Source organism: Aspergillus pseudoviridinutans, assembly GCF_018340605.1.
Source record: "Aspergillus pseudoviridinutans IFM 55266 DNA, scaffold_4, whole genome shotgun sequence".
Classification (NCBI taxonomy): Eukaryota; Fungi; Ascomycota; class Eurotiomycetes; order Eurotiales; family Aspergillaceae; genus Aspergillus; species Aspergillus pseudoviridinutans.
Window position 1 is genome coordinate 1546167 of NW_025091284.1, and position 15328 is coordinate 1561494.

Here is a 15328-nt window from a genome sequence, read left to right on the forward strand (position 1 = left end):
GATCAGTGCGATGTGTGCTATTCCAGAAAGGTTAGCCATCTACTCGCTCCCACGTGTCTGGCAGTCTTGAGTGGGATCATTTTGATCACCTTCACAGATTAAGTGCAACCAGCAAAGTCCTTGCGCGAATTGTGTAACCGCCAGAGTATATTGTTGTTACTATCGCAACAAACGAACCCCATGCCCAAAATCACGAACGTGAGTGGTGCTATTCCGCGATAAGGTCTCAACTTAAGATTCAACTGCTTATTCTTCTTAGCAATGAGAAGATCCAATCTATCATGGAGCGTCTGTCCGGGTTAGAGGAGTGCCTGCAGCACAACAAGGCCAGCCTCGAAAGCCCATCTACGCTTCTCAACGATGCTGGAACTGAATCCGACCCTCGGACAACGACGGCGCCCATAGAGGCTCACGGGAAATCGTTGCCTGCGCCCATCGATACGGAGAAGCCAAAGCGAACTATGGATATTGCTCCTCCTAATGTCTCGGCCTTGCGCAATCAATCGATCATTCTAGACACCGCGAGGACGAAGCTCGATCCTGTATTCATGGAGAAATTATGAATACAAGAGACCTTTCACTGGCACAGCATATGGTATTGCAGTCCGCATTGTCACTCATCGAACAACTATCCCGAAAGACCTCTCGCTCCGCTAGGAAATGTCTCGATACGTGTACTTTGCAACCGAGTCATGCCTCAGATGTGGAACTTTCGCGAGGTGACCTGGTGCACATCCTAAAGGGAGGTAAGATTAGCAAGTATATTGACATGTAGGACGACGTATTGACAGCATAGGGGCGGACAAACATGCTAGAACAATGATTACCCTAGGTTTTCCGGGTTTGCTAAGATGGTCCACGATCAAACGAATGGCAATGGCTGCCCTGACCGAGACGGCATATGAAGACCAAATACCTATCCATAAAGTTATGTTACACTTCCAACTCGCGATGATCTACCATGCCGACCTGGCCGAGGAGCGTGACGTCCCCTTGATGAAAAACTTATCGAGGAACTCAAGGTACGGTATCCGAAGTCTGCACTGAGCGCCCTCAACCTGATCGGCTTTTCGACGCCTCCATCGCTATCATTACTCRGGCGCTGGTTACTGGTGTATGGTCCACTGGTTATCGTATTAAGACCCAGGTTGTCCCCATGTTAATCATCACTAGGTCATTGTGAATGGTATTTTCGGCGATGTACAAGCTCGAGTGACTCCCGTGAAGCAGAATATTCAGTAAACGCTTCAAGTTCTTACCCAAGCCACCACGCTGTCGGGACAAAGACCGGAAATCCAATGCAGACGGACAACTCTGGTTGGGACATCAACGAGCTCAGCGAACAGGTAGAACAGGTCGGCGGTAACGATAGGTTGATACCAGTACACACTGACATAATTGGCCGGGAACCTCCAAGTAAGGGGGTGTGGGTAGACAAACCTGATCTCGACTTACTATCTTGGAACGACGACCTTCTGTGGCAGCTGTTCTCAACGCAGCCATCGGTTGACTGGTATGAAGTGGGAAATGGTGGGATGTAGTTAGATCATTGTTGAATTTGAGTAAAATTTTGACTTGCTCTTGTAACGTTAGCACACTAATGGAGATGCTGAAACTAGCTGGTTCTCAAGTCTCAGGAGATTCCCCTATGGACTCCGAAATTGAAGGGGTATAACATCTTCTCTAAATTATACAAATAACATTGAGCAAGCCTCTAAGATAATTCTATAGTATCTGAACCTAGCTCATAGTCCGTACTATCGAAGACTGAGCAGCATCAATTTGGTTCACTAGCTGTAACTGTAAGTAGTGGTAGCATTGCTTTCACAATTTCTTGGAGTCCGAGTTCTTACACAGCAAGGTGAAGGTGGCCGCGCGACATTGAGTGATTCTCACCCGCTCGCACCCGGTTACTCACCCCATCTATTGCGCACTCACCCTACCCACCCCTAGTCGCGCGACTCCACGGCCCTGGGTCCAGCAAGGCCTTCAATCCGTCAACTGGCGGCCGGTATGGTATGGCCGAGTAACCCCAAAGGCCACAGGTCTGCTGACTACAGTCTATACGAGACACAAATCTTGCCTGGTGTGCTCATGCCTGCTTGGCTGCCGTTCGCTCCACTGGACACGGCATAGGCTCTTCGGAACCCAACGAAATTTTGCTTCCGAGCCACGGTTACGTATGTGGCGTGACTTCGAGGTGCCTGTTTTGTCGGAAAAAGGGTTAAGTTGTTCTTGACAGATATAAACCGCGGCACTATCCAAGGGAAAGGTCCTCGATATAGTTACAGTTCTTGCAGCAGCTGATGTGCTTATTTATGGTCCCTTCTTAATGTCTAGAATCAAAAACGTTCACTGAAATAGATAGCTTTGTAGATTAGATGGCCAATCTGATAGTCCCCAGACCTGTGAGTCCTGCAAAAGGCCGCTGTCATCCTCGATTGAGATATCGATATCCAAGCTGGCGCCGAAAGAGCACGGATCAAACTCAAAGGGTGTCTTTTCCACAGCCGTCGTGCTTTCTTTTTGTGGATCTATAAAAGTTGGGGACTCCTCGGCTTGCTGGTGCGTCAAGGAGGTACCTACCAACGTAAAACTAGGTTGGGGGGGAGCGGATGAAGAGTGCTGTGAGCCGGAGGCTTCCATAGCACGACATAGTTCTTGGATTCTCCTCCACAGAGTATTGGCTCCCTTGGATACGTCCGCATACTTTTCAGTCAGCTTTCTCGCCGACTGGAAGTAACGGATAATTTGGTCATCATAATCGGGCGGTAGGTATTGATGGATAGCCTGCCGGTGCTCTTCGACGTGAGCGGCTACCAGGAACAGGAGGGCACAAATGGATGACAATATGTGTTGGTAGTATGGTCGGTGGTTGCGATAGATAGATGTAGTGCAATCCAAACTTGTGAGAGCACCCGTAACATCTGAGGCTAGTTCAAGGGCTGGGAGAAGATGTTGTTTGCTTCTCTGGATATGCGATGTTGGGAAGAAATACGGCCGCAGCAAGAGGCTTCGGATGGACGCGGCTCGGAAAACCACTAGTAGCTCCCACGCGGGTGGAACAGCGGACTGTTCTGAAAAACAAGACAGCATGTCGCGAAGGGTTCGGCCTCCGACAACATTTCTTTGCCACTGTTGGATTTGGAAAACTAAGAGCTCAACGGCATCATCATCTGCATAGCCGCCGCCCTCAGCTGCAAGAGTTATAGGCTCGTTGAATCTGTCGCTGATTAAGATAAGCTTGTGCATTGCATTCGTATAAGGAGCGTCAAGCTGACCACGGTGATCAAGTTAGCTACCGGCCGTTGATATTCAAGCAACGCACCTGAACAAAGATCTTGCACGAATTGAAGATTTCTCCGCCTGTCCTGAGGATTATAGGGGCTAAAATGCTCACCAAGGTAGATGTCGGATTAAATGTGGCATTGGGAAAGTTTGCTGGCAGGCCGGTCATCGCGCTCCATTGACGATCAAGTACAATGACGGTGGACATCATGATGCAAGCTGCCTTATGCCGGCTCTCTGACCGAAGAACTTGATTCAGTGTATCGCTATTATGAAACCCAAGTTCCAGTAAAATGCGCCCAGCTGTGCCGCACATTCTTAACGCAAGCTGTGGCAGATCGTAGGTGAAGTAATAGTAGCCCTGAAACAAACACTTAGTCTCAGAGAGTCGCACAGCGAAGAGGAGTTGAACAGTTTACCAGTAATAAAACGATGGTGGCTTGTTTGATGCTTGCTGTGCCGGATGTGACTGTAGCATTGGCAGCGTGCTGAAAGCTAGAATGCATAACAAACGCCATTTTTGCATGTACTGTGTCCACTTGGGCATGTGCTGCAATGGCTAGTATCAAAACCAGGATTATGAGATCATCATCATCCACCTCGTCATTTCTGCCAACAGATCGGCTCGAATCGTAAGAATACCAGAGGTCCAGCTGCGTTTTCATATGTTCAAAGTCGACAAATGGATGCAAGACTCCCACGACCTCGTGGTAAGTAGATAGGACGTCTCTGGCATCTTGCAACGTCAGCCAAGACCGGAACTGTAGCAACTGGTGTCTGTCACAGTGCCGTTCTGGTTGCCAATGGGTGGTGCACGAGACGGTACTTTTCCCTTTTAGACTCGGCAGCATCTGGCGGCGGTGCAAGGGTGCGAGGTGCCCTCGCTCTCGTAATTTTGTCCGCACGAGATTCATACTGTAGTCCGGGCTTGTTGGTCCGTAGAAAGCTGGGCTGGTTGTGTTTGGTTCAAGTCCGTCCCGATCTTTCGCCGGACCTGGTGTCTTTGGCATGGCTTTCAATTGGTCATCAGAACGCAGTTCTTCATCCAAATCTAGGCCCTTCCAAGCCGCAGAATCAGTGTTGCTGTTCGGTTTGTCAATCATTTCGATCATCGATCTGGCATTGTTCAGTTTGCTGCGTAGACTTGTAGCTTCTCCTGTGAGAGAAGCACGGGTACTGCGCGGACGAGAGAAGTCTGTTAGATTAAGGAGTGATTCAAACCAAGGCACGGACATACCATCGCCTAATGATACAGGGTCATCAGGGATAGCTAGCAGTGGGCATCTGTTGTGCGAGAGCGGATCATTGTGAAAGACTTGCCTTTGCGCCTGGTGTTGTGATACTTGCTGCGGTTGTTGTGCCGGATGTTGAAGAGGAATACTTTCATTCACGTAGATGCAAAGCTGGCCGCGAGTGTGGCAGTAGCCGCATGGTTGATGGCCGTCGCATTTGCATTTCCGTCGCCGACAAGACGTACATGCACGAAGTGCATACGGTCCCCGTGGCTTGCTCGAATCTGTGGCTAGCAAAGGCCTTGCTCTCTTGATGCCCCGTTGGCCCATGGCGTCCTCAGTGCTCATGGCACGGTGTTGGGAGGGAAGTAAGTTAAAGAGTGAAGGTCTCGTTTTGATCTATCCCATGCCTTCACCGCCCCAGCGGCGAGGTCGCTCTATCAGCCAAACCCTGTCAGATCTCGTGATCCTGCAAGTGGGGTCTAACGGACTGAGTTGGAGACCTTTGTGACAGCGAAATGTACGATCAGATGGGGCCACAATAGGCTGATTGAATTGATGATAATTGCGATCTTAATTAACGTCGTTATGACTGACGGATTGGCTCTGTTATTGTCAGCCCCTAAGGTCCCACGGTTACATGACCCTGATTGATGGCCTGAGCTGTCAGGCTCTCCATATTTTCTACATTCAGATAGTCATTCGAATCGATCTCTTTTCTCTAAGCGATGCGTCGCAACTATCTAAGTCCTAAATCTCCTAGGATTTACTTACTCTTGGGGTGATTCCTTCCGCTTCCATCTCATGTTAACTGCCCCTCTCGCGTGCCGTACCCTCTCTCAGTTGCGTGCTTCCTGGCTACTCAACAGGCTTCTTCGGGTCGTCTGATCTCTGATACCCCAGAGTCCGACAGTTATTGAATCACCTTGGCCGGCGAGGGATTTCCCTCATCTATAGTCTCCGAGACCCCAGCTTCCTTAATCATGCATGCCCGGCGGACACCGGATCCCTCTGTCTGACAAATCCGTTGTTAGCGCCATTTCAGCCCAACAGTAGGTTCAATATAACAGAAGTGTGTTGAATACGCGATTTCGCCGATTTGCCTAGTCCAGTAACGTTCAAATTTACGGTAGGGTCGATGTTTTGAAGGCAGGGCTGCTGATTTTATTGACGTTGACGTTGTGTTGTTGTGGGGGGCTCTGCGTTGATTTTGCCCGTATATATTGTTGAAGCCCGAAACGTCCAGGCTTCGATGCAAGGATATGCCGTAACCCAGCACACCCAGATTCACCCCTGGGCGTAAACCCGAATGGCTTGGCTATTTGCATTTCTCACCGCTGCCAAGAGGAACTTGGCGTTGTAGCAAGGGATGGTCAAGGTCAAGCCCGAGTGGATACGGGGATCACGTTAGGTAGGCGGCAACAATTTGCGGAAGAACGATGCTTATAAGGAGTACAGATGACAATAATCGATAATACGATGAAGACAAGATGCCCAAATCCTCAGTTGCCTAGTCTTAACCGGAGGACAACTTCCCAATTTGAATATCCTCCACATCAGGCAGTCTTCAACAGATCGCTATAGCCTAAGTCCTCCGCGACAATAGAAAACCGAGTTAAGCCTCTACTTTAGGAAGCGTAGGGTACATTGGGGACCACTGATGGGCTCCCCCCGCAAGGCGCGACCTGGGGAGCCAGATTGCCAGGAACAAACTGGTCCAATCCGCACTCCTCTGGGCTTTGATGGTGCTCGGAAAGATGGAGTCCAAAGAGACCTGGGACGCAGCGCGAGCAAGCGAATTGTGCCCAACCGCTGCAGGGTCGACTCCTTCAACCTTGGCGAAAGCGAGCTGTATGCCGATTTGCTTCTCGGCAGGATGATGCAGGAGCCAGAACGCGGCCGCGCCCTGCTCCTCAGCCCTCTTCTTGAGCTCAGGGTAGACCCGTCGCAACTCATCCTCAAGATTGGGCCCGTCGTATGTCCAGCGCTGGAATCTACCGACGGCGTGAGACTCAACTGGTGCGAAGTTGGTGGCTCCGATGACTTTCCAAATGAAGCGCTTTGATGTCTTGAACAAAGGCTGACTCCAAAACTTGACTTTGGGTTCGTTCACTTCAAAGACGTTGGCAGTCCAATCCCAGTAGTCGGCCGCATTCTCATGCGTGTCAAAAAGGTACGCCCCGCCGCTGCGCAATTCGCCATTCACCGCGTCGTATCGATGAGGAAGATACTTTAGGTACATTCCGGGTCGAGTGTCCATGGTCTTGCGATGAATCTCCTGATAGTTGACCACATCCTGTAGAGATGGAAGCCCATCGATTTCGATTTCCGACGTAAAAGCCGCCTGGGCCGAGATGTCTCCGACACGGTATCCCTTAACGTTGGCCATTGCTTGTATGGGCTACTGTCAAAAAAGTCAGGGAGATCGAATTAGGGCCTGTCGTATTTATTATACTTACTGTTGAAATAGATGAGACTGAGCAGAGCAGACTTTGTGCGGGCAATTGGCTTGCTGAGTTGAAATCTTGGTGAGGATTGAAGGAACGAAGATGAGGTTAAGCTTTCTGTTTAAGTATCCTCATCGCGTCACATATGAACTAACAATGCTTTGAAATTCCATGAGCATCCTGGGGTCATGGCCGGGAATCCCAAAACCCTCACCGTAGACTGAAGCTTGTCCCCATTCTGTGTGGTAGTATTAGGTGTGCTTGGTCATATTTTTGGTCAGCATGGTGCAACCGTCGGAACTTCCTCTTTTCTAGACCCATCTTCCGCTTCTTTTCCAGACCCACCTTCCGACCAACTACTCCCTGCGGAGTACGACCACACGCAATTGCGCCGTCCTGACAAACCGCAGGTAGCCAACGGAGTACTCCACGTAGCTACAGTATGTGTGTGTGTGTGTGTGTGTGTGTGTGTGTGTGTGTGTGTTCTTTCATTTACGCTGATCTCTCGCAAAAGTTGGATTAGAAACCACAGTCCACTAGGCTAGGTACGGATTCGTATTTTGGCCTAGTTTGGTAAACCAACTCGCTAAGCGATACGCAGCCTACAACAACTATATATCAATGTATGTACATATGTCTTGTGTTACTTCTTAAACGAACTTAGAGCCTCGTTGGGGCCTTCCGTGGCCTCGTAGCCGTTATTTTGGATTGCTGCCCTCATGGCACGCGACTTCGGAACCGTTGTGATGCTTCTGCGAAATCCAAGATAGCCTCCACTGTCTTGGCTCGCGGAGTAGTATCGCCTCCTCTGGGTCCTCCTACTCCCAGTAGGGTTGATATGTTGTTGAATGCGTGCCCAACCTTCTCTCGAAGTTCCCTGCGGAGGTGTCTTAGAGCGGGGCAGTCTAGGAGGACGTGGATCACACTTTCCCGCGCGCCGCAGACACACCGGTCATTATCGCGATGGCGGAACAACTTGGCGTACGTAGCTACAGTGTGTGTGTGTGTGTGTGTAATTAATTTACTGCACATAGAGTCCCTTAAGTGGAGCATACCTCTTCAGCCCATTCTAGTGCGTAGAGGAAAGAGCCTGTGAGGGAAAGAAATGACATTGGGTGAATTAGAGGCATAGTGGTGCATAGAAGATAGGACGCGAAAAAGTGGTTAAGTAGCTCGCTCGCTTATATAGCCCACTCGCTTACCGACCACGTTAATTATGTATAGCATCCTGAAAGATGAGGCTACTAATAGGCGTTATACTATTATAGAAAGAAAGGAGAAGGATAAAGAGAGAGATAAAGAGAGAGATAAAGAGAGAGATAAAGAGAGAGTTGTGGAAAGAGTTGTGGAAAGAGTTGTGGAAAGAGTTGTGGAAAGAGATGTGGAAAGAGATGTGGAAAGAGATGTGGAAAGAGATGTGGAAAGAGATGTGGAAAGAGATGTGGAAAGAGATGTGGAAAGAGATGTGGAAGAGGTACAGAGGGAAAGGACAAGAGATTATTCAGGAGCATTCGAAAGCAGACTGAATTACCTATTCGGGACAGTGATACCTAGTTTATAAGGTATAGAGGCCAGGTGGTCTTGAAAGCGGTATAAAAACCACTCGCACGAGGGTGGCCACTATCAGCTACCGCACTCCATCAAAGTCTAGATAAGCACTTGAAATATTCTATAACAGGCATTGAGACAAGGAATGAAATTCTTAGGACAACCGCAACCGTTTGAAAACAGGGCAACTCATGGGTATGCCTAGAGCATGTCCGGAGGACCTTATCAATCATCAATCAAATATGAATTATGTACTCGATAAAGTTGCTTCCTAGCCCGATTTGTGGTCCTCTCCAACAACGTGTTCCTCGTGCTCCGCAGATGATGCTTTCTCCAAGTCTACTTGTCTCTCAGCGGCCTCGTACTCGGCAGTTGGGGCTTTGACAAAACCAATCTTATACCAAGGCAAAGAGAACAAAGCTCCCGCGCTCTCCATGCTGCGTCCTTTGCATTCCGGGAAAGCAAAGAAGACCCAGACCGTGGCACAACCAGTGAAAGCAGTGAACAGGGCGAAGGGGCCACACGCGTGCATGTCCACAGTCATGCTGGGGAATCCACGAGTGATGGCAAAGTTCAGCAGATTCTGATAGATGAAGGCAATTGTCACTACTGTTCCTCGTGTCGAGGTCGGGCAGATCTCAGAAGCCGTAAGTGAGAAGACAGGTGCCCATCCGAATCCATAGCCAATTGCGAAGATGCAGATGGCAACGATTGCAACCCATGCTGCGGGCGACGGACTGGCAGATCCAGAAATATCGGCGACTCCTAGGTAAACTGCGAGGTAGAATAGACACACGCTATTCATTGATGAGCCGATAATCAACAGTGGCCGCCGACCAAAGCGATCGGTCAGATAGAAGGCATAAAACAGCACACTAGCAACCTTGATCATACCATAAACGGCAGAAAACAAGAGGACTTGACTGGATTTGAGACCGATTGACTTCAGAATGGTCGGCGCATAGTAGGTAATCGAGTTCCCACCACTCATAATGAAGAATGTTTGGACGATCATGACAAATAAGAGCATCTTGCGGGTTGGGGGATCAGTCATGCATGTACTCAACAGTGACTTGGTGGATTGCCAGGCAGATTGACTCTCGGCAGTTGCATCCACCCGACCTCTGAGTTCGTCATACTCACGGCTAAAATAAATCTCGTTTTCATCGAGGCCGCGAATTTCCAGAAGGCTCTGTCGGGCAGCCTCCACTCTTCCTCTCATCATCAAGTAGCGAGGGCTTTCGGGGAAGAAGGGAAAGCCGATGAAGAGGTCAATCGCAGGAATCAACTGAAGAACCAGCGTAGCTCGCCACTGCCAGCTATTCTGCGGCGAGACATGTTCATACGAGGCAAAGTTGATCCAGTAGCTTCCCGCAACACCGCTCATGATGTTGATGTTGTAAAATGTGGTCATCATACCGCGCATTTCGGTTGGTGCGACTTCTGAGATGTAGATAGGGCCGACGGTCATTCCAAGCCCAGAGCCGATTCCAGACATAACTCTTCCGACCAGCAGCTCGGCCAGAGAACCAAAGTTGACACCCATCAAGATGGCACCGATTGTGTAGAAGATGGCGGCGGACATGATGACAGATTTTCGACCACGACGCTCACCCAACGGTCCAGAGACCACGACACCAAGGATTTGACCCTATCAGTCCTCATCAGTTAGCAAAGAAAAGGTTTGATAGTAGCAAATCGCTGCCAAAGGCCGCAATTCAGATCTCGAAGTATATATCCTTACCAGTAACATGGACGAGACAACCCATCCCGAGTAGTTGGAGATTTGTTTTGAAGAGAGGTGTGTCCACCCGAAGTCCTTAATAAAAGGCTTAAGAGTCATGGTCCCCGAGATGTTCGCTGTATTGAATCCATGAAGACCACCACAGTAGGAGGCCCAAATCACGGCTAGCCAGACATAAGCCCTGCGAGCTGGGGCCGGAACCTGTTTGATGGCCGCGTTGGACCAGCCACCGCCAGCAGCTCCCATGTTCAGAGAAGCAGACGAATCTGTCCGACGGGTAAAAGCTTGAAGATGTCAAGATTTGCGGGGGATAGGCAATGCGGAGTAAATTTGCATATCCAGAAGACAGGGTTCTGTCGACTTATATGCATCCTTGAGCCCCAGGAAAAGGGCGCCAAGTGATATTAACATAGCACGATGCGGGTGAGCTCCATTGGGGAAGGGTTAATGCGGGGAATAGAGCATCTAGGAGCAGCCCGAGTCGTTCGAGAGTGGCCAATGGATCCACGATTGCTAGTCTGGCTGGTGAATGCCGGCCACAACGTTGGATAAGCCGGGGGTGGGGAATCGAGTCTGCCGGGACGAGGAGCAGTCCGGGGACGGCGGAGTGATCCGTGATAGCAATTTAACCTCCCCGTTTAAGTTCCGAACCTGTGGCAACACCGAACCAATCACTAGGTAGGTATCCATTAGCGTTACCACATTTACTTTGGACGGTCGGTGTGTATATCCATAGGTGCATGACATGGTATAGGAATTGAATCCGCGCAATTGGCTTATTTGAGCGACTTTGATTGAAAGGCTTCGGCCAGCGTCCGGTACTTACCATATCTCAGTTTCAAGGAAAAGTTGTGAATTCTCTTTCTGGGTCAAAGGGAGACCCGTGTTAAGAAATGTTTGACATTGACTAGATTCTTTCATAGTTTTGAGGATGGTGTAGACCAGTTTGAAAAGGTTGGGGCTTCTCGCACGACTCGCGATGCCCCAAATATGCTTCAACTTTGTTTTCCGAAAGCTTTTTCTAAACTTCTTTTGAACCAATATTCTTGATGGCTCAGATTACTCTTAGACTATCGTTCAAACTCGTGACTGGTAAGATAATCTTTAAAATTTGCCGGGGTTTCAAACCTGTAGAACCCAACTGCAAGAGTCTAGTATGTATTCTGCAAAGAGCTCAATGTACCTTTTGTTGGAATCAGCTGAAAGGGATATAGCGTGTTGTGCGAAAAGCCTTTTCTGTCAATGTACAGCACGAAGGCATATTTCTCTCATTCATTTTAATCGGATTTCGATAATTCCATGCTATGCCCCAAGTCTACTGAGATAACAAGTACACCAAGCCTACTTAAATACATGACATTGCCTTAAATAGATCTACAGACATCTACAGACTGGCTGTCTTGGCTTTAATGTGATTCAAAGCGCTGCCGGCCCGAAGCCATGCAAGCTGACCCTGGTGGAAGCTATGGTTCAGCTGAGCCTCCCAAGTCGAACCATCTTTGGTTGTCACGCTCATTGTAACGGGCTTGCCAGGCTGAAGCTCGCCCTCTTCGACTCCAAGCAAGGAAATGCGATCGCCCTCTGCGATGCGATCATAGTCCGCCGGCTCGTCGAAAGTCAACGGGAGCATACCCTGCTTCTTCAAGTTTGTCTCATGGATCCGAGCGAAGGATCGGGCAATAATTGCCGTTCCGCCCAGGAAACGCGGCTCAAGTGCGGCGTGCTCACGAGAGCTACCTTCACCGTAGTTGTTGTCTCCAATAATGCACCAACGGACACCCTGCTTCTGGAGCTCCCGGGCGACTTCTGGAACCACGTCCACCTTTCCGGTCGGAGGGCTCTTGGTATGGCCAAGCATTTGAGGATCATTCGGAAGGAAGGCATTTGTGGCAGTGGTAAGCATGTTGTGACTGATATTCTCGAGGTGACCACGATATTTGTACCATGGTCCTGCGGGCGAGATGTGATCCGTTGTGCATTTTCCCGCTACCTTGAATAGAATTTCCATTTCGTTGGCACAGCCTGCTTGCCATTGTTGGAAAGGAGTCAACAGTTGCAGACGATCTGACTTTGGATCAACGACAACGGAGAGGGATGAGCCGTCTGCTGGTGGCTCCTGGAATGTATCGACACCGGATTCGAAATTCAGGGGAAGTTCTTGGCTGACCGGCGGCTCCAGCTTGAATGTTGATTCAGGTCCAGAAATTTCATCGATGACGAGGTTGAAATCAAGACGACCGGAATAGGCAAAAGCCGTGACGATTTCCGGGGAGGCCACAAAGGAGTGAGTTGCAGGATTGCTGTCATGGCGACCGATGAAGTTGCGATTATAACTTGAAATCACAGAATTCTTTTCTTTGCCTCGCACGTTTACATCTTTGCGGTCCCAGGAGCCAACACAGGGTCCACAGGAGCTGCTAAGAATGACGGCGCCGGCATCCCTCAACTCGTCCAGAATGCCATCGGCCTCGGTGGTGGCTCGGATCTGCTCACTTCCTGGCGTCAAAAGGAAGGGAATCTTAAACCTAGGAACCCCAGCAGCCTTGGCTTGACGCACAAGCTGTCGGCACTTGTCGAGATCCTCGTATGAGCTGTTCGTGCAGCTGCCGACCATGGCATGGCTCAAGTCAATGGGCCAGTCCTTTTCAGCGACAGCAGTTTTAAGCTGAGAGATGGGGTGAGCCAGATCCGGTGTAAAAGGTCCATTAACATGCGGCTCCAGTGATGAAAGATCGATATCAATAACTCGATCATAGTACTGATGGGACCCTTCATCTGCCGTGAGGAGAAGGTCGCGGACCTGATTGGCCGCCTTTGCCACATAGTCGCGCTTCGTAGCGGCCAGGTAGCGATCCATCGCAGGTGAATGAGGGAAGATGCAAGATGTTGATCCAACTTCTGCTGACATGTTGCAAATGGTCGCCATCGCTGTAGCTCCTAATGTTTGGGTGCCAGGGCCAAAGAACTCAATAACCGAGCCCTTACCACCCGAGACGGTCAAAATACCAGTCAGCTTGCAAATGATGTCTTTCGTCGATGCCCAGCCCTGCATTTGGCCAGTCAAATTGACACCAATGACCTTCGGAGCGACCAGCTCCCATGGCATCCCAGACATCGCATCGACAGCATCAGCACCTCCAACTCCAATACCGATCATTGCCAGTCCACCAGCATTTGGAGTGTGTGAATCGGTTCCAACAATCAGTCCACCGGGCCTAGAAACACCAAAAGGTCAGGATCAAACTCTAACTCAGTAGACTGACAGCGACTCTAGCAGCTTACATTCCGTAGTTCTCAAAAATCACGGTGTGAATGATGCCAGAACCAGGCTTCCAAAAGCCAATCCCGTATTTCCTTGACGCGCTACTGAGAAAATCATATACCTCGGCGTGCTCTGAGATAGCCCGCTGTAGGTCCTCCTTTGCGCCCTTTTCGGAAATAATCAGATGGTCACAGTGTACCGTCGTCGGGGTCATCACGCGCGGAAGACCAGCGCTGATGAATTGTAGCAGAGCCATTGTCGCTGTGGCATCATGACAAGCAATGCGATCCGGCCGCAACTCAAGGATAGTCTTTCCACGATCAATCTTTTCCAAGTCCCAATCGCGCTCGCCATCAACGATTAAATGACTATAGAGTAGCTTTTCCGTCAAGGTCAATGGGCGCTGCGAACGTCGCTTCAAGGCGTCGAGAACTTCGATTTGCTTATTATAATCGACACCGAGGATCTTCGAGGGATATGTGCCAGAAGTAGCAAGATTCCTTGTTTGCGCAATTGAATATCTCTGAAATGGCCGCGGTGTCTGCGCAATGCGCCGGAGACCTTGCGACATCATTTTGCGGTGGTGGTTCACACGATTGGAGAGCGCGCCAGTTCGAACCATGCGTGACGAAAATTGCAAATTGAGAAGAATACCGGCTCCATCTCCAGTTTAGTTAAAAGGAATCCCCATTATTTTTCTTCAATATATTTGAAGATCCCCGATTCCTGTTGCTCGCCGAGATCGCCACTTTGCAAGTCTTGTCTGCGATGTTGGATAGCTCCGTGTGGGTCTGGAGCGCTCCGGGCGAATGAGGCTTGTTCGACATCGCCTTGTCCCAGCCAACCCGAACAAGAGTGATGGGCACTCTCCGCATAATGGCATTTATTTTTCAGTCATTTGATCAAAAAGTAGCTATGCAGCCGAGGCATTAGAAGCTTGTGTTACTCAGTTCCTTCGGCATCTTCTCATTGTGTTCCCACTTACCACTACTTTGCTTCTATACACCCCAAATGGCAGGTAAAGCAAAGGCAGTCCAGGCACTGGGCAATTTCGCATCTTGCGATGTAAGTAACCTCTCAACCTGCATCTCAAAACCTGAATGCTGCATAAAATCAATGTACTGGAACCAACTGACTAACTGGAGCATGTCCAGATCGGGGATGCCCTAGTCAAACTCGGAATCAAACATGGCGGATACCTCTCAGGCCTATCGATGTACAGCCCTCACCGAAAGAGCGGACACTCCAAGATCTTCGGCCCTGCATATACAGTCCGCATGGTACCAGCAGCCGACAAGACCTCCCCGACCCCTGAACGCCATTTCGCCGATGCAATCCCCAAGGACAGCGTCGTTTTCGTCTCCCAGCCGAAGGGGCTGATCAGTGCATGCTGGGGAGGATTGATGAGCACTCGCGCTCAGAAGCTAGGTGCCGCCGGTGTGGTCATTGATGGTCGTTTCAGAGATATTGAGGAGCATTGTGCCTTGAACATGGGACTTTTCGCTCGAGGAATTAGCATTTTGGGGTCAAACAGTTTTACTCGGTCTGCTGAGCTCAATGTCCCAGTTGAGTATGAAAATGTTGAGGTCGGTGAGAAGGTGGCTATCAACCCGGGTGACTATATCCTTGGTGATTGTGATGGTGTTGTCGCAATTCCGCCTAGTGTTGTTGAAGAATGCTTGCGTGCCTGCCAGGAGCGGTATGAGATTGACGAGAAGACGAGGGAATGTTTGGAAAACGGGGATGAGATGGGACCTACTATCAAGAAACTCAGAAAGTAGAGGTCACCGTGAAGGCGGCACCTTGT

At 49.7% G+C, this 15328-nt stretch overlaps 6 protein-coding genes across 6 annotated transcripts; 2 read left to right on the forward strand and 4 right to left on the reverse strand.

Annotated features, from left to right (window-relative positions):
- Positions 1-281: 281 nt before the first annotated feature.
- Positions 282-563, forward strand: Asppvi_005970 (uncharacterized protein; the record flags this gene model as incomplete). Its single annotated transcript, XM_043301879.1, has 1 exon — positions 282-563. One exon carries the CDS (start codon positions 282-284, stop codon positions 561-563), a length of 282 nt encoding a protein of 93 aa, XP_043157814.1.
- A 1789-nt stretch (positions 564-2352) lies between these two features.
- On the reverse strand, positions 2353-4868 carry Asppvi_005971 (Zn(II)2Cys6 transcription factor; the record flags this gene model as incomplete). The annotated part of the gene is made up of 4 exons (XM_043301880.1): positions 2353-3276; positions 3329-3649; positions 3708-4483; positions 4526-4868. The coding sequence occupies 4 exons, from the start codon at positions 4866-4868 to the stop codon at positions 2353-2355; spliced, it is 2364 nt and encodes a 787-aa protein (XP_043157815.1).
- Positions 4869-6135: 1267 nt separating this feature from the next.
- Positions 6136-6909, reverse strand: Asppvi_005972 (uncharacterized protein; the record flags this gene model as incomplete). Its single annotated transcript, XM_043301881.1, has 1 exon — positions 6136-6909. The coding sequence occupies one exon, from the start codon at positions 6907-6909 to the stop codon at positions 6136-6138; it is 774 nt and encodes a 257-aa protein (XP_043157816.1).
- A 1877-nt stretch (positions 6910-8786) lies between these two features.
- Asppvi_005973 (uncharacterized protein) lies at positions 8787-10505 on the reverse strand (the record flags this gene model as incomplete). Its single annotated transcript, XM_043301882.1, has 2 exons — positions 8787-10166; positions 10260-10505. The coding sequence occupies 2 exons, from the start codon at positions 10503-10505 to the stop codon at positions 8787-8789; spliced, it is 1626 nt and encodes a 541-aa protein (XP_043157817.1).
- A 1138-nt stretch (positions 10506-11643) lies between these two features.
- Positions 11644-14095, reverse strand: Asppvi_005974 (uncharacterized protein; the record flags this gene model as incomplete). The annotated part of the gene is made up of 2 exons (XM_043301883.1): positions 11644-13474; positions 13542-14095. 2 exons carry the CDS (start codon positions 14093-14095, stop codon positions 11644-11646), a joined length of 2385 nt encoding a protein of 794 aa, XP_043157818.1.
- Positions 14096-14532: 437 nt separating this feature from the next.
- Positions 14533-15302, forward strand: Asppvi_005975 (RraA family protein; the record flags this gene model as incomplete). Its single annotated transcript, XM_043301884.1, has 2 exons — positions 14533-14586; positions 14676-15302. The coding sequence occupies 2 exons, from the start codon at positions 14533-14535 to the stop codon at positions 15300-15302; spliced, it is 681 nt and encodes a 226-aa protein (XP_043157819.1).
- Between the last annotated feature and the right edge of the window lie 26 nt (positions 15303-15328).